The sequence below is a fragment of the Falco naumanni genome, chromosome 1 (assembly GCF_017639655.2).
Source record: "Falco naumanni isolate bFalNau1 chromosome 1, bFalNau1.pat, whole genome shotgun sequence".
NCBI lineage: Eukaryota > Metazoa > Chordata > Aves > Falconiformes > Falconidae > Falco > Falco naumanni.
The window spans coordinates 5,476,644-5,494,813 of NC_054054.1; the positions used below are offsets into that span (position 1 = coordinate 5,476,644).

An 18,170-nucleotide genomic window follows, 5' to 3' on the forward strand; every position below is an offset into this window, starting at 1 on the left:
CTAAATTGATGAAAAGTAATGATAGCTCAGTACCTCCTGAAGCAGAGGTCAAGCTACCCGCATTGCATTTGCATTAAGCAAGGGTATATAACTGCACGATCGAGGCAGATTGTTTAAAATTTTAAGTGTCTTGTAAAGGATGAGGACAGGCTCAGCGTGTACAGTTCATGTCAAGTTGGAAGGAGCCCATGTTGCTGCTGCTGTCATTAGGAAGTATAACGCAAACTGCCATCTGAAAAGCTCTTGTTGAAAAAAGTCCTGTTGCGGTTAAGAGAACTACTGGCTGACAAGTTGCAGGGAGTGAAGTGATTTATTTTTTTTAACCACTTCCCTTCAAAACACCACCTTTGTATGTGAGTGGGTTTGTGCTTTGCTTTTATTTGTTGGAGTATTTTTTAGGATTTAAAACTCTCAGAGGTATGTTTCTGTTTTTTAATTGAAGTTCACCCAAAAAAGGGACAAAAGGTACAAATCACAGTAGCCTTGAAATCGTGAATGCTTTGAGAAATTAGCAGTTTAGTGATCTGCTAAATGACTTCCTGTATTTGCCATTCTTGAAACGTTCCACAGAGTCAGCATTTGGGTTGATGCAGAATACGATTATAGTTATTTCCTAAATAAATTTATTTTACAGTTACTTTTGAAAGTGTCCCAACATTTTAATTTCTATAAATTAAATTCACTTCCCTGCCAAACCTCTGTTTTCAAACATGGCATTGGCATGGTCTGTTTTATGGGGGAGATGCTGTTTTCCAGCATGCTGAATGTCAGAAATGTTGGTGAGACAATCTTGCTTTTTGTCAGTAATATAACCAGTATGGCTTTAATTACAGTTTTACAGGTTTACCTGGCTGCGCGTCAGCTTGCTTTGACCTCCATGCCTTCCTTCTCAGCAGAAAATGAAAAAAATTATATCTTTACATCTTTCTGTAATTAATTTAATCCTACAGGAAATTTTATTATTACATAGTATTTGGTTATAGAGGTAGTTGAAAACACTGATTTTATTAAAAACCAACCCGACATTAAATTCAGAATTAAACCCAATCTATTTATATTTTCCTTTGTTAATACTCAACGCATTCTTTCTTTAAAGCTGTGACTTTTACTGAAATACAAGCTAAGGATGAAGTCAGAGGAATTGCATGTAACTTTTGAAATATTCATGATTACTGTAATTTTTTTGGAAACTGTTCCACAGACAGTTTTCCTTCTCAGCCAGTTGAGTCAGGCTCTCAGGATTGTTACACATATGTACCACCAGGTAAAAAGTCATGTAAATGGCTGTTTTGCTAGAATGACTCTAGGAGAGAAAATGTGAAAACTGTGATTGGTCTGTTTTAAGCCTGTTAATTTCCTACAAACCAGAGTGCCTTTCTATCATGTAAGAATGTAAATTATTAAAAGAATAAGTGGAAACGCCATTATTCAAATGCTGCCCGAGCTTCTAGACACTTTACAGGTGGAGTTAATTTTCTGCAAATTAATACCTCTGGGGAGTTGCTTGCATGCATAATTTAGCTTTTTCTTCCAGTTAAAAAAACCAATTCCCAACCTTGGACCCCAACAGCATAATTGAGTATGTGTTTACTTGTCAGATACAGCTGTGGTATTTTGAGAGTTCTCCTCTATAATAGCATAATGCCCCTCTTTCCCTCAAGTTGCTTTCTTAATCAGTACAATTGAGAAATGAATTTTTATTTCTGGGTTTAGAGCTCCCCCCGTTGATTGTACTTTTATTTGCAGCAGTTGTATCTGCTTTAAATGCATTTGGTGCTGCTGCTGTTCAGCTGTTGGTGTAATGCTTTAAATCATACAGGTATAAGTATTTACAAAAGTTGTGGACATTTCTGAAGAACGGATGTAGTGAAACATTTATTTTGCTGTGAAAACAGAAGGGCTAATGTCTGAGGCTCATATGGATTGGGTGAGGAGGGTAAATCCTAAGGAGTTTTAAAAAAATGGTTTAATGGGCTTTAATAGCAGGCAAAGGAGCAAATAAAACAGAAAAAAGATTGCGTGGATAAGCCACTACTGAAAAATGATTGAATCACCACAACCTTACGCGTTGCAGTGTATCTGAGGAACAGGGAGAGTTAACTATGTCTGTGCTCTCAGTGAGTTGTAAATATGATATAAAATGTTTTTATATGAACACTAGAGGAAGACATTCACGTAAACACCTTCTACCTTTCCTTTGCTTTGAGCCAAGAGCGCACGTGTTTAGTCATGTGTTAAATTCCAGTGATGAGAGGGTGTTTGAGAAAAGGCTGTAGGCCTGGCCAGGGCTGGTGAGGTAGGTGGCTTAAGGCTTATCTCTCGAGTTGCTTAAACTCAATTAAATAAGAGACTAGAAAACATATCATGGAGGAAACTTGTACTGTTTCAATAGTAGATGTGCATTGTTTTAAGACATGCACAGTTTTTGCAAGTGCTTAAGGCGTTGGCTTTATGTGTGCTTGCAGGGCTGAAAGAGACCTACCTTGTCAGTAATTTTTTCTGTTCGGTAAATGTAGTGATTTCTGCTTGATGAGATGTGAAACGTGCATTCCGCGCTTGTAATCTTAAGAAATGATAAATATAACTCATGATATTGTTTATTACAGCATATTGTATGGAAAAACTAACACAAAATTGAATATGTATGCTGCTTTTGTTACTATGTGTCTAATATCTTCAGATATAGTACTCTGAAGACTGTAAAGTGCTCATCCATCTTTTCTCTTTGTGGGGATGAATCATATACTGTAAACCAGGTGGTTTTCATCATCCTGGTCCTTTAGTGGTGTGGACTCTGTTTTGGTTTTGAAGTAGTTACTGCTTGGAAAAATAACTTTTTTTCTTCCTGTCACAGGGACAAAGATGCCACTGTTAATGCTGAGGAAATGTCTGTCTGCCTACTGAGAAATCTAGGTATAAGGTTTTTTTTGCTTCTCTTTTGACTGTTTAATTTTTGTAGTAGATTGTAAACTTTTGGATAACAAAGCAAACAGTTTCATTTTACATTCTTAATCAAGGGCTTAAGGCAAAATAGAGAATGCTATTCTACTCACACATCTTCTAGGGATCTGTCTTCTTTGGGATAAATAATTTTGCCGTGCTGTAAATATCTAATTTGCATTAATCATGATTCCATTCCTTTCCTTCTGTCCATTATATATATTGCTGGTTCAAGTTACTGTTGTTTAGCAATCATTGCTGGCCTTCTGGCTGATACTGTGATATATTTGAGAGTGCAATACTGCACGTTAACAACAAGGTAAGGGATCAATATTGACATGAAATCCCATAGTCTGAATTATTATTTTTTTTTTTTGTTAACGGTGGTGGTAAATAAGCAAAATCATTCTTCATTGGGTGGTAGAGATGTACAAGTAACGAAAATAAAAGTAAGGTAAGTTATTCAAGGCAGTGCTACGCAAAGCATTCATTACAAATTGTTCTACTCAAAGGGAATCTTTTGGTTTAGGAATTAATAACAATATTGCTATTCTGAGAAGCAGGAAACATCAACTGCATTCCAAATTCATGAGTTTGGCTGGAAATAATAAATCTTATTTACATTTTTGCCTTTGTGTTTTGTGCCTGTAGGATGCATTCAGATCAGATTTCCTAATCTTTCTCTGTCAATGCAAAGGCTAAAACCTTAAATTTTTTTAGGCCGAGACTCAAAGGTGGGCTAAACATGAAATATTGTGAACCTGTAAGGCACACAGGAAATAAACATTATTTACAATACTAATTCCATAATTTTCCTTTGTACGTTGTATGAAGTTTAAAATGCTCAAATTGATGATGAGTTTAATATGTGATGCTGATGAATGTTTATCCAGTACAGTGTGCTCGTGTACAAAAGGATCATTTAAAGTACTTGAAATTACCAAACTAGTTTATAGCACACTCTAGACGTCCTGATAAAGAATTATTCTGTTACAAGAGTTTCTGAATGTTATTGCTGCCAAAGTAGATTGAAATGTCTTCTTTGTCTTTTTTTCTTTTCTTTTTTGAATCTTCTCATAGATGGGAAAATAGTTTTACCAGGAAACCTCTTGGCTTTCACTTTCTATGGCAAACTTTGTAACTTCATGGTGACAAAAGTGAAAGGAACTGATGGCGCAGAGCTGACTGCCCAAAGCAGTGCCATTTCCAGTGATATGCATGAGCCAGACCTTGAAAGATCTGGTTTGGAGACAAGTACGTTAGATTTGTCCTTACAGCTTGGCAAGATGGACATTGACGATAGCCCAGAGGTTGCAGCTATGAGCACACCAAGGAAACCGATGGATCCGGGTTCAGCAGTTACACCCACCTCTGCTGTGGCAGTCCGTGGTCAAGACTCTGGTCAGGGAGATAAAACCTACAGCAACGGAGATGTTGCAGACCTTGCTGATGATCTGGAGTTGGCTGGGAAAGGAGGCAGTGAGGGACTCCCACCAACTGGCAAAACTGGAGCAGTATGCAATACAGATGCTTTTTATTTCATTTCTTCAAGAACTAGAATCAATTTTATTGAAACAAGAACCAATGTAGCAGAAGATGGTGATTGTGAATCCCGAGTCACTTACGATATGATAGGAGGTTTAAGCAGCCAGCTCAAAACTATTAGAGAAATGGTTGAACTGCCCTTGAAGCAAGCTGAACTGTTCAAGAGTTACGGTATGATGCCTAAGAGTTGGCTTTCTTAATTTGATATTAGTTTTTTTTCTTTAATGTGACTTTTTTTTTTTTTAAACCCAAGTTATTCCAGGAGTATGCACTAAATTTTATGTAACACTGATCTGGTATACTTGTGTGTCCAAAAAATGTAAAACTGTTCTATAATTACACTGTACAGATACTATGAAGATGTTTTGATTAGCTTGTGTGAAAAAGAATTGAGTAGGAAAGAAATATGTGTCTCTAAGAAAATTCAGGTATGCATAAACAGAATTTAGAGCAAATAGGAAAGACTTCTATACTTGAGCATTTGAAAGATGCAGATGTTTGTGTCATCAGATTTTAATTTGCTTTAGTAGAGCCAACTAATTTTCATTATTTTTTTTAAGTTGAGAAGAACTCAGATTAATTTTTCCACTGTTTTTATCCCCATGTGTTGTAGGGTTCCAGCAGAATTTTAGGGAAGTCTTTGAGGCTGTTTACTCAAACTGCTCAGTGTGTTTAGTATGGAATTACAGGGTGGAAAAACTAACACTATTACTGTTGCCTTATATAAAGTTATATCTGACATATATGAACTTGGACGGTTTTTGTGACAAAGATAAAACTCTGGACTGTGTATTTATTGCAGATGGATATGTACATAAAGCAGGCATGTCTGTTCGCTGTACTCGTCTAGATGTGCATCATTGCGAAACAGGGCTCTCGCCTATATTTCTTTAATATCATGTCTTTGAGGCTTTTTATTTCTCTGCCTTACCTCTTCCCACATATATGCTTTAGAGATGAGGTGATTTCAGTGATCCCTGGGACAATTGCTGTAAGACACCGTGGTGGCTCTTTTGGAGTGTGTTGCTTGGGCGTGATCAGCACATGTCAGTGGGGTGTTGTGAGACGTCTTCATCTGTGTGTGGTCTGGCCCAATTTGCTGACTTCCAACCACAGCATCACTGCATGGTTTTGTGCTAGTAGAAAGTTTGCTTCAGCATCAGCATTCTTCATACTTAGTCTCAAAAGTGCTTGATCAGACTGTCTACTAATTACATGAGAGATGTTTACTCACCAGTTACAAACCTTTAGTAACCATCCAAATGTTGAGAGTCCTTGTCTGCTTGTAGGGAGAGAGGCTGTCAGCTGTAATGAGAGCGTTCGCTTTAGCAATTCTGTTTCTTGCCAGTACCAGAAACACCACATGAGGGAGCAGCACGTGCCTTAATGGACTGTTGTGAAGTAACCTGTCTGTAAAGACACTTTCATTTCTATCCCCTTGTCAGTTAGCAGATAAGTTTTTTTTCTTTTTGAGTATATTAGTTCCTAAGGTTTGGGCCTTCTGCCCATACCAGTTGTGTTATTCTCTGTCACCATGATGTGACCTGCTGTTCAAGCATCATTCCCTGTCTGATTGCAGTACCCAATTGATGTTTCTTCTTCGGCTGTGTTTCAGCAATGTCTTTTGTACCAGGGTCAATCCTTTGTCAAACATTTGTTTCTTCTTCTTGCTTTTTAATTTTCACCTTCTGTTTTCAGCTTTGTGCCCATTTAATTTAGTTTTGCTGGTCTGAAATTTTTTGGGGGCTCTTTACCTGGGAGCGTAATGTTACCGTTTTAACTGTATCCAGTAGTACCTTGTTCTTCTAGTGTCCCTTACATTCTGTGTTTGAATGTTTCTTTTCTGTCTGTTGCAACTCTTAACATTTGCCATTAAAGAGGCAAATTTATCCTTTTGATGTGTATTTTTTATCTTTTTGTAAGTATTCTTGAAGCAAGCTTCACAGTATTTCTGAAATTTTTTTGAGTGTTGAGGAGAAGGTGTTTTCTGATGTTGGGAATTTGCAGTAATGACACTGTAAGAATCATGAGTAACTTAATAAAGTATGCTCATGGATGTTAGGTACTCAGTCCAGTAATTTTTTGGAAAAAAAACCCCAAACAAACACTACAACACATAGGGAGAATTATTATGTTGAACTAGTGAGAAATAGAACTGTTTGAGTAGTTGCTTTTTAAACAGTATCATTTGGACTTTAGAAGAAAAAAAATGTAGCTGTATGTCCCATAGAAGGGTGCTCTTCCCCATGAAAGCCTACAATTTCATCAAAATGATGTATCTGTTAAAGAAATTAATGCTGAGGTCAGGTTATAGTTGGTAATAACTGGGACAGTGAAATGTGCAAGTGCAGGTTGTTCACTCGAGCATTTATTACAAATAACTTTGTGTGCATGTGCTTGTTTAAAGGAATCCCTCCTCCTAGAGGAGTGCTATTATATGGCCCTCCGGGTACCGGGAAGACTATGATTGCCAAAGCCATTGCAAATGAGGTTGGCGCTCATGTTACTGTTATTAATGGTCCTGAAATAATAAGCAAGTAAGTCCACCCAATTTATTTTCATGAATTCTATAAATATATTAGCCCCGAATCTGCCCTGGCATCTATCCATTGTGGATAGGTGTAGATGGAGAATTGGCTGTGGGCAACCTGCCCAAGAGAATCAAAAACAAACGGGAAAGGGTTCTCTCAAGTAGGGCTTATATTTCTTCTTGCAATAAAAGAGGGTTATTGGATTTGGCTAAGAAATTTGTGTAAGGCATGGACTAAATTAAAGAGGGCACTGAAACTGCATCTGCAATTACGTGTTTGTTAGTTCTGCAACAAGGTGAACGATTTGTTAAAGCATATTTGAAATGAAGATAACACTGCACAGATTAATGTGTCCAGGGAACTATATTTTGTTTTCTAAAAAATATAGATAAAATTTTCTAACACAGAAGAGACAAACTTTTCCCTTTGATCTTTTTTGTAGTTACAAGATGATTATGTCTTTGTCTGTGCCCCCTTTTACCTTAATTTCTTGTCCTTGTGGAAATAAAGCTTATTGTAGATTTGCAAATTCTTTGGGACTTTGAAAGGGCACCATATATGGCTTTTTGGAACACATGAGTAGTAGTTTTCCAAGTTGCGTGGAAAAGACCAAAAATGTTTTTTATTAAAGTATTTTAATTATTATAGGTTTTATGGGGAGTCTGAATCAAGATTACGTCAGATATTTGCTGAAGCTTCTCTGTGGTACGTTCTTCCAGATAATTTTATTCATGCTAACTTATTAACAGCGTTAATGTTCTTAAAAGAAAAACACTTGCAGGAATTTTTGAATTGAAATTTTTTCCTGCAGTGGTTTTTAAAAGGAAATAGATTTGTCTATGTAGAGCTTAGCTAGAAGGAAAGCAGTCAAATCTAGTATGCCTATTAAATGCTTTTGGACACTGCCCTTATTAGATGACTGTTACAGATGGTGCCAAACCGCTCTGTCTGTATCGCCAGCGTATTGTAGGCTTATCTCAAAAGATGAGCCAGAGTTTCACCTGGATCCAAATTTTTCTGTCTAGTTTTATCTTTGGAGACCAATGTGTGGTACTGTGCTGAGACATGGAAGCTAGCTCTAAACGGGCTAGTGTTGGTACTGGCTATAGCATGCCTCTGGGTTAGGGTAACATTCTGCTGAAATATATTGAACCTGGTTTAGGGCAGACTTTAGACTGCCAGGTGATTGGTGTTCATAATACATTAGCAAAACACTACCGCATACTTTATTTGTAGAAGTGGCAAATAAAATGCTGTCTTTTCACTGGTGAATTTGGTATATTAAATGTTGAGTCTTTGGGAGAGAGTCATAGAGAAGTAGATTGGTAGGTCATCTTGAAGGTATTAGCTATCTAGTATATTAGTCATTTTAGTTACCTTGTTGCATAACACCATATTCAAGGTTGAAACTTTTGGTTGCCTAAAGGAGCAGGATGCTTGTCAATTTTTGTAGGTACTGGACATTTTCTGTGTACAGCTTTGCACTTTTCTGCCTAGGTGTTTTAAATCTTCCTGAGCACCTAAATGTTTTTTTTTACCTTTCCCCGCCCCCCCAGTCAGCCCTCCATTATATTTATAGATGAGTTGGATGCACTCTGTCCAAAGAGAGAAGGGGCTCAGAATGAAGTTGAAAAGAGAGTTGTTGCTTCGTTGCTGACATTAATGGATGGCATTGGCTCAGTAAGTAGACTGTATTGAGACAATGTGTATGGGGACCAGGTGAACAAAATAATTTTGCTTCTGTAATGCAGCCAATTTTAGATGTGTTGTTTGGGGGGAAAGAAAACAGTCTTAGGTGAGACTTTATGTAATTATTTCATGCCTTCTTGGATGCTAAGCAGAAGACTTAGGAGGGGAATATCTCCTGATAATGCGCAATGAAAAAAGTTTTTCTCCTTTCATTGTCTTTCCTTTGCCTTTTCCCACTCTTGTAGTTTTGGAGATAAAACTGAAATCTTAGTGATAGACCATCATAGACTCCTTTAGGTTGGAAGGATCTGTAAGGTCATCAAGTCCAACCGTTAACCCAGCACTGCCAAGCCCACCACTACACCGTGACCCTAAGCACCACATCTATGTGGTTTTTAAACACTTCAGGGATGGTGATTCTACCACATCCCTGGGCAGCCTGGTCCAGTGCTTGAGCACCCTTTCAGTGAAGAAATTTTTCCTGATATCCAACCTAAACCTCCCCTGGTGCAACTTGAGGCCATTTCCTCATCCCGTCACTTGTTATCTGGGAGAAGAGACCTACCCCCATCACTGACCTAAGCCAGGTATTTTTAATTGCTCTGAAATCAGTCATCAAAATACTTCCGGTGATGTATAGGGTACACGATTAAAGGCAACAACAGTTATTTCAAGATCGCCATAGTAATATTGAAGACATAAATAAAAGCATACTGAAGAAACAGTACATTATAGATTATGCCCATAAAGTTTGCCAATCTCTCATCTACTTTATTTATGATTATTAGCAGGGAGGATGGAAGAAGTCTGTCCACAGTATGAAAATGAGTTTCTGCTGTTTATGTAATCTACAAGTTTCTCACTTTTTTTGCACTATAGTTTGAGTTGCCCAGTCTGGAGTTGTTCACAGGCAGGACATATTTTCTGACGGCAAAAGCTGATGGGTATTCTTTCTGGAGAAGGTGCTTCATTCACGAAAAGAGAATGGCACTGCAAGAGACTTCATAGCAGAATTTTGCCTCGCTTCAGAAGTGTAAAAGCGGAGCTTGAGGAAGTTGATTTGGATTTTTGACCTTGCTTTCCCTACTGAATCTACAGGAAGCTTTATAACCTCCTGTCTCTGCTAGTTTTGATACCTTACATTTTTGTTTCCCAGCCTTGTTTTTTCAAGGCCTGCTGATACCTTTTTATTCTTGTGCCGGTGCTGGCATTTAGTTTAAACTCTTCTTTTCCTTTGCTTGATGCTTGCTTTGAAGACACTGGGATGAGGGCATCTGGAGTAGTTTCTCTTGTGTTATCTGTATGTGCCTGCAGCCTATAGTATTGCTAAATTGCAATTAGGAATAGGTTGGATGGGATCGCTTGTGGCGTATATATTCTGAAAAATTGGTGTGTTCTTAGGGCTAGCATCAGGAGTTTAGTGTGTGTAATATTTGGGAAAAGTAAGTGAGAAGTATGTTTATAAGATGTGTTACGTGTAACTGTATTTTAATATTTTGCATTTTTTGATGCCTTCAGGAAAGCAGTGAAGGGCAGCTCTTGGTACTTGGGGCCACTAATCGTCCTCATGCACTGGATGCAGCACTGCGCAGACCTGGGCGTTTTGATAAAGAGATAGAAATTGGAATTCCTAATGCCCAAGACCGTCTGGACATACTCCAAAAGCTTCTCAAGAAAGTTCCACATTCGCTCACAGCAGTGGAGTTGGTGCAACTGGCTGATAGTGCACATGGTTATGTGGGTGCAGACTTAGCAGCCTTGTGCAAGGAAGCAGGTAAGACTTTGTGTATCTTGTTTAGGAACTTACTTTGTTGTTAGTCCCTTTATTTTGTTTAAAAAAAAATAAAAATCCACAGTCTGTACTAATAGCTTTTAAAACAATGACATTTAATTAATTTCTGTGTCAAAAAAACTAACCAGGCATGAAATATGATGAATATCAGTCTGCTCCTAGGGAGACAGAAAAACTTGTTGACTATTACTAGATCTTAAAATCTAATAATAAGGTTAATGGCACAGGGGATTCCCCAGTGTTTTTTCTAGCAAATTAGCTAGCTAGCCGTCTCTCAGTAAACCAATGGTTTAGTGAGTTAACTGAAATATCCCTAAGAGTCTTTTTGCTCTAGAGCCTACCTCTCTGCACAAAAATCCCAAGTCACTCAAGGTAGACAGCTTGTCCTGCATGTCGTTGTACCCAGGGTATTGAGCCTGTGGGCCTGGGTGGAGTTTGCTGTAGCTCCTTCCCATATTTTGTGCCCATATTTCATTTGCCCGCAGATGAGGAGCGGGTGGCAGAGGCTAGGGGTCTGTACGCACCTGGTGCGGTAGAGCTGGAGAGCACATCCTGAGCTGGGGGTTGGAAGGTGTCCCTTGGCCTCTGGTACAGGCATAGCCCTGCAGAATTAGCCATGCATCATGCAGCCAGGGTTCAGTATGTTCCAGGGAATACTTCAACACGACTTCACTTCTGTTTTCATTGGCTGGAATATTAGAAGTATGCTCTATCAATTCTTACGTTTTGCTAGAATGCGTCTATGTGGTTTAAGTGTTGGACCTAAAGTCTACTCATGAGCAGCTGTTTAAAACAGTCTAGTCAAAATATGACTCTTTAGCTCTGCTTATGCCTATTTGCTCCCTTGTAGTTTGCAAGTAACGTTTGCTGTATGTGCTGGTTACTTTTATTTCCTTTGGCACTGGGACAGCTTCCTCTGGCGGTGGCACAGTGCATGGTTAACTTGCATCAGAATTAACTATGAAGATGACAGAAGTCTTACTGGGGGTGTTGGCATGTGGAACAGCAAGGTTTTTACTTGCCAGTTTCCAGACTTTCTAAGGGATAGTTCTCAATTATGAATTTGTGGACTTTTGTGTGGATCAAGAAGAAAAAAAATATGTACGGACACAGACTGCTCATTATAGTGCTCATCTGTTGGCTTTGCTTGTGTGTTAAGCTCTGTTTTAAGTTAGCAAACATTCTTTTAAAAACAAATATATACAAACAACAACAACAAAAAGATAAACTCCCTTTTTATTTTCCTTCCTTTGTGTTTTTGGAAGCCAGTCAGTCTGCCTGTGTCACAGTCCTCACATAGTAAATACTTCACTAATGTAATGTAAAATTTTCAGTAAGAAGTGTTGTGGTTTCAATTCCAAACATGACCAAGCCTAGATTTAATTGTGCATGCACGCATCAATTCTGGACACTCCATAATCCAACTGCAATGAGATGATATTTACCCACTGCATGAAAGCCTTTTAGAAAATTAATTTCCAGTGTTACAAAAATGGAACACTACATGCTATGTAGTTCCAAAACTTCTGGCATCCATCTGTGACTGATTGCAGGACATGCTGTTATCTGGGAGCTTTGCTTCCAAAGCCAGTGCTGAGGATGAGGGAAGGAGGATGTCTCCTTTGTATTGATCATCCCTGAAGTTTGAATCCATGCTGTTAAGACTTCTTTGCTATTTGTTAACTTGGAGTGACCTCTGCTGGGGAGAATACAGTCCAGCGCCGTTAACTCTTTGCAGCCCTCATGTATTTTTCTCCTTCAAAGAACTGCAGAAGCATCATTTCGTTGTAGTACTACATAAGCTGGATTTAAGTTACTTTGAATAAGGAGCATTTTTAGTTGGATTCTTTTTTTTTTCTGATCAAGCTCTCAATATCTATTTTTTAATACTAAATTTTCAACACCTTGTAAGATATTATTGCTTTAACTGGAGTTAAACTTAGAAAAGACTAGCTTTTATGAAGTTATATTTCTCCTCAGCAGAGCAAGGTTATTCCATATGGCAAATTTTCCAGTGTTTTGTCTAGTCTTGTTTGTTGTTCCGAGTAATGGGCTTCTATTGCTTCATTTAAGAAATTTTGCTGTGGGCCAAGATAGCTTGCTGTCCAGGAATGCTCTCTGATATTCAGCCTAAGTTTTCCTTGTTTAGTTTTATCCCATTATTTCTATTTACATCCTTGTATAACACATTCACTCTCCCTCCTTAGTGTTTACACCCTTCAGATATCTCTAGGCTGTTCTCATGTCCCCTACCTCCTCATTCATTACTGAGCCAAACTATAAATATTTAGCTCTTTTAATCTTTCCACATAAATAAGTCCTTCCTGCCTTCTGAGAACTTATGCTGATTTTCTCTGAACTCCCTCCAGTTTGTCAATAACCTTTTGGTAATGTAGGGCTCAGAATTGAACATAATATTTCGTATATATTACGACATAAAACATGGTATAAACTTATAGCTAAGACTGCTGGTGTGCATTTCTAAATAGCCAAAATGCTTAACATTCAGGCAATGGCTGAGTGTTTTTTTTATATATATGTGAGTGTGTGTGTGTGTATGTATATATATATATATATGTAAAAGAGTTGCTTCATAAATTTTAAGGTTTCTTGTGCCCCTTTCACACATAATGTGTGTGTAGGAACAGCTGAAATGTGGAGACTATTTAGAAGCAGGAATTCTAAACTCAGAAATACATGTTCAGTTTTTGGTACAAGATTATTGTAATTTGCTATTATTACTGCAGTAGTGGTCTTTGGGAGAATCTTGAGTCCTGCTTACACCATTTTTATCTTTAGGTACTTCATTTGTGCCTGGAAAGCCTGAAAGTTTACAAGCTAAATATAGTTTTATTCTTAACACAAAGTTTAGATCATTTCCAAAGGACTCATCCTCCCTTATCTTTATACATCAACTCTGATTTTTTAACACATGTATAGTACTGTGTATATACTGCTTAGATAAACTAAGGGTGTGGTAATTAATGTACCACAGTTAATGTAGTAATTGTAGGGCTATGGTTCGCTTTTGCATCTATAGTTATGCTTCCTAAGATACTCCATTATAAAGCTTTGATGTTTTGTCTCCTATATAGTTCTGAAGAGCATGTGTTAATGAAAAGTAAATAGCTGGTTTTTAGTTAAATATATTCCAACTGTTTTCTTGGCAGAAGTTGTTTGTTCTCCAGTACAAGAATTGCTCAGTGGTACTTCTGGGGTCAGACAGGCAAGTTTTCTGTTCTGTTCAGCAACTCTGTGCATTTTCATGGAAGTCATGACGAAGTTTTAGGAACCTTTCATGTTTTGTGCTGAATGTTTCTAGGCTTCTGTGTATATGGTGTGTACAGAATTGTGGTGTGTTTTGTGGCTGGAATGGGCAAGGAGAGGAAAAGTGGACAAGAGAATCTGTGCAGTGTGCTCTGGACTTGTACCAGAGTACTTGTATCCCCCCCTCACATGTTGAGCAAGTATTATTCATCTGTTTTACAAAGAAATGTGGTCATTCCAGCAAACTTAAAGTAAGTAAAATATTCTAACATGGCAAGTATCAGTAGCTTAGATGCAGTGCTTTCAGAATTAGTGTACGTCATCTCTGTTCAAGGTTACATATAGCTGTAGTGATGACATTGGAGAAGTTGGGATTTCTCTATGGCCTAGCAACATGTTTCTGTTTTCCACAATTAACTGCATACTTCCATACAGGTTAACAACATAGTATGGCAAACCTGCAAATACCTTGATGGGCAATGGACCATATCCTGTGGGCATCAGCTTGCAATGGGCTCCTCGTGGTAGATTCTTGAGGACTTGAGTGCCTTCGGAGGGTTTCACATGCACAGAATTCTTGACAAGAAAAGGGCTTAGTTATGTGTGCAGCTGAGAAAGTCATAGTCATATTCTTAAGACTGGGAGAGGTCTACTATGTCCTAAATCATTTAGTGGACTACCTTTTAGTGTGAACAGCTGCCTTCTGAATTGTTTTGTCTCAAGCGGAGGCAATGTCTAGAAGATAGGCACTGCTATATCCTTGCATATAATGCCAGTGCTTGTATGCCCCTGCAATTGTATTGCTTCTGCTTTAATTAATTGGCCACACAGAGTTTTATTAATTCCCTAAAACATTATAATGGTTTTAATTTAACAACAAAGATAAGCACTGCACTTTTTATTTTTTTAAAACATACGAAATGTTAATTATGTAGCAGAGACATGAATGGTATAAACTGTACTGAATGTTAGAAGATGCTTAGCAACAAAGGTTTCCAAATATAGCAATTTATTATAAACTTATCCTTCTATGGCTGCCTGTAGCATTTCAAGAGGGTGAATATAAATATAGCTTGATTTCTTCAAGAAGTGGGTTCAGTCATATTGTTTACAGAGAAAGGAAGTATTTGCTTTGTAACTCTTAGAATTTATCTTCAACATCCGTGTTCATTACACATAATTTCAGTGTGCTGATATAAAACACTTGGACTGTGATAAGATAGCATCATGAGGAGAGGAAGAACAAATGTCTGTGTTTAAATAGTGGTCTGTCTTGTAATAACATCTATTTGGTTCCAGTGATGATGTTGCATTGCAACCACTGAAGCTTTGAGACTTCTGTGAAAGAAGCACTAATTGCTTTGTTTTGCATCAGTTCGGATTTTTTTTGGGGTGGTTTGTTGTTTTTTTTTTTTTTAATTACCTGATTGTAATAGTTTAAGGTATCACCTTACTTAGTCTTCAGGGTTGTAACTGTTCAGTGGCTTGAGCTGGCTGTTACAAAAAATGTTGCAGAAATAAGAAATTGAGCTACATCTTTGACCAGTGTGAATCAGCATTACTCTACTGAATCTGTGAAGCTACTTGCATAGACATATGATACGGTCTGTCATCTTTCTTTCATAATTTTAAGGGTCTTGTTTCAAGATCTTACTGTCTGTGGTATTCATTCAGCCCTTCTATTACCCCTGTGTTCTGATGAATAATACAGCTAGGATGTTCTTTATTGGATTTTATATATGATGATTCTTTGTATTGATTATATATAGATATTAGATCTGTAAAAGTATAAGTTATTTAGGGGGATACTGTACTTGGCTTTTGTTGGAGCCGAGAAATTTCCTGCTGTATCTTTTACTACTCAAAAAATAATTTCATCAATTCACTTGCATTAAAAAGAAAAATAATAATAAAAAATAGGCAGTTGAAGGGTTTTTGTTTTCCCCTGTAATTGATGGGGAAAGAAATTCTCCTAAAACCCAGGAATGTTTCTGTTAGACCTATGTGAATTCTGCCCCACCCCTCCCCCCCCCCCCCCCCCCCCCCCAGCTTCTGCAGTTTTGGTAGCCTGGCCACCTGCAGGAAACGTGAGCCGTTTGGGCTAATGTGATTAACAGTGGATCTCTGTGCACCCTGAGGACCTGCCTCTGACTGGTATTTCACTTAGACAAATGCTGCGTTCAATACGTGGCTTCTCAGCCTTGCATCTCAAATCTGAGCTCTTCGTTTCAGCTCAGACACAGTCTTGATGAAACAGTCTAGTGTCTGAGCATCAAGAATATCTGTCCTTTCTTTAAGTCAAGTCATAAAGGTTCAGTCTGAACCTTTCCCAACATGATTTGGACCTGAGTTCTGCTGGGGTGTACAATAAATGGAAATATTTTACTTGGGTTATAATGCCAAGTTTGGGAACATGGGCTGAGACACTATTGAAAGTGTAGATTTTGACAAAGGCTGTTGGTGACCAAGGCAATGGGATCATTTGTTCTGCAAGGTGCTTTTTGATTTGTTTTCAAATTAACTGGTTGCAGTTAAAGGTTTTAAAGAGAAAACACTGCTTGATGTGCTGTAGTTATTTATTCCTTTATGGAAAGCGACTGAAGATACCATGTCTATGTTGTTTTGTGTAGCACAGAAAAAGATTGAAACTGTGCTGTTGCAAACGATCTGCTATTGCATTCTCTAACTGAATACTGATTCCCATGGGACATGCAAAATGAGGTGGGAAAGGCTGTGTGCCTTTTTATGAAAAGGTTGTGTAGAAAATATGGGTTTTGTGGGGAATATTAAGAATATGTATGGTCAGATGGTCAATGCCAAAAAATGTATTCTTATGAAGTTGAGGGATTTTTGCAGAGATGGCAGAACACTGGATTTTGAAGTGCACTGAAAAGTCCAGATGTAATACAGAAGTAAAGCTACAAGTTAATTTTTGGATTGGAGCAATTGAGTTTTCTGACACTGTGTTCCATCATACTAATTTATGGTGCAAGAAGACCAAGATTTATGTTAATGCTGTGTTCTGTGATTTTAAAGTTGGATCCTTAGCATAGAAGCTGTTTTTAAACCAAAGCAATTGACCTAGTTTGCTGTCTTAACAGGTTATGAATAAATGAGTCCTTGCTTGCATGTATACATAACAAAGCGATGTGGCTTTTTTTGGACTTAGACTGCAACATGTTTTTTGATTGTTTCTTAGAGCACTAACTCAGAATGGTGGCTTTCATGCAGAAGTGGCTACATCTGGATGCTGCTGAGTGGCTTGACTGAACATGCTTGAGACTGGGTGGAGTGTGTTGACCTTATTCTTGTCCGTGGGATCCTTGCCCTCTTCCTTAGGATTTCCTCCCCCCAATATCTTCTAAGGCAAAGACAAAGTCAGAATTGGTCTTAGAACTTCTGTCTTAAACATTTAAAATAGTTCAATTACTTTCCTCAGATTCCACAAAAATTGTGTTATTTTAGCTGCATAGCATTAGATTCTCAGCTTTCTACTTGGGTTCAGTGTCATTCTGATGTGATTGCAAAATTTTTAAATCTGTTTTTTTTTAACCCTGTGTCTCTACATATGCTGAGTGCGCAGATGTTTCTTTACTGCAAGTTGTCTTTGTATCCAGAGAGAAAACGTCTTGCTCTGTTTGCCTCTTTGAAGAGACGCTGGTGCACGTTACAGTTGTTCTTAGTTGTAGTTGTAGTTATATTTTTTCCATAGTTATTTCTGTAGTTGTTTTTCTTACATAAAATTTTTGGGGTTTTTCTGTTTGTTTTGTAATGGTACTTGAGTTTTGTTTTTGCATGGAGAGTTGTACTTACTGCAGTCAGGGCGTGTGAACTTTTGGTTTTCATCGTAACTAATTTTAAGTGTGCTTTTATCTGAAACTGGCTTGAAGTTAATTGGATGATGGGGTTGCTGACTTCATATACACATTTGTTGGTTGAGTACTTAATCTGTTTAAAGCACATCCCATTCTGTCTGCTGATGTTTATAAAAACAGGAAATAAGGAATATTTTCAGAAGGGTTGATCAGTAACGGTCACTAATATTTTAAATTAACTTTCATGGCAGATAGACTCTGTGGTCTTGCTTCTGCAGCTTGAGTGGTACAGAAGAAATAATGTTCATGTGTGGCAATGCACATAGAAGCTTCTGCTTGAATGGGTTGGAGGGTCAGCCCCAAAACAAGTTGTTTGGTTTTGAAGTGTGAGGGACACCAGAGTAGCCTGTGTTGGTGCAGCCCTACCTGTGCACACCAGTGAAACGGCAATCAGAATGTCATTCCTCAGCTTGCGGATCCTGAAAATTTAGCATTATGTCATTTTACTTAAGAACAGAATAAATATAGGACAGGTAATGTCTTAGGCTGGGTCGTTGGCTGAGCTGCGGTGCGAGCAGACAGTTCTGTGTG

The 18,170-nt window shown here is 38.0% G+C and overlaps 1 protein-coding gene across 4 annotated transcripts in view; it reads left to right on the forward strand.

The window, feature by feature from the left end:
* The window catches only part of SPATA5 (spermatogenesis associated 5), a 175,975-nt gene that overhangs the window by 1,857 nt on the left and 155,948 nt on the right, over window positions 1-18,170 (forward strand). For all 4 annotated transcript variants that reach the window (XM_040610959.1, XM_040611128.1, XM_040610874.1 and 1 more), the window contains exons 4-9: window positions 2,855-2,913; window positions 4,021-4,656; window positions 6,893-7,022; window positions 7,665-7,721; window positions 8,573-8,696; window positions 10,224-10,479. In XM_040610959.1, coding sequence (XP_040466893.1) covers window positions 2,855-2,913; window positions 4,021-4,656; window positions 6,893-7,022; window positions 7,665-7,721; window positions 8,573-8,696; window positions 10,224-10,479 — 1,262 coding nt within the window. The remainder of the gene's footprint in view (window positions 1-2,854; window positions 2,914-4,020; window positions 4,657-6,892; window positions 7,023-7,664; window positions 7,722-8,572; window positions 8,697-10,223; window positions 10,480-18,170) is intronic.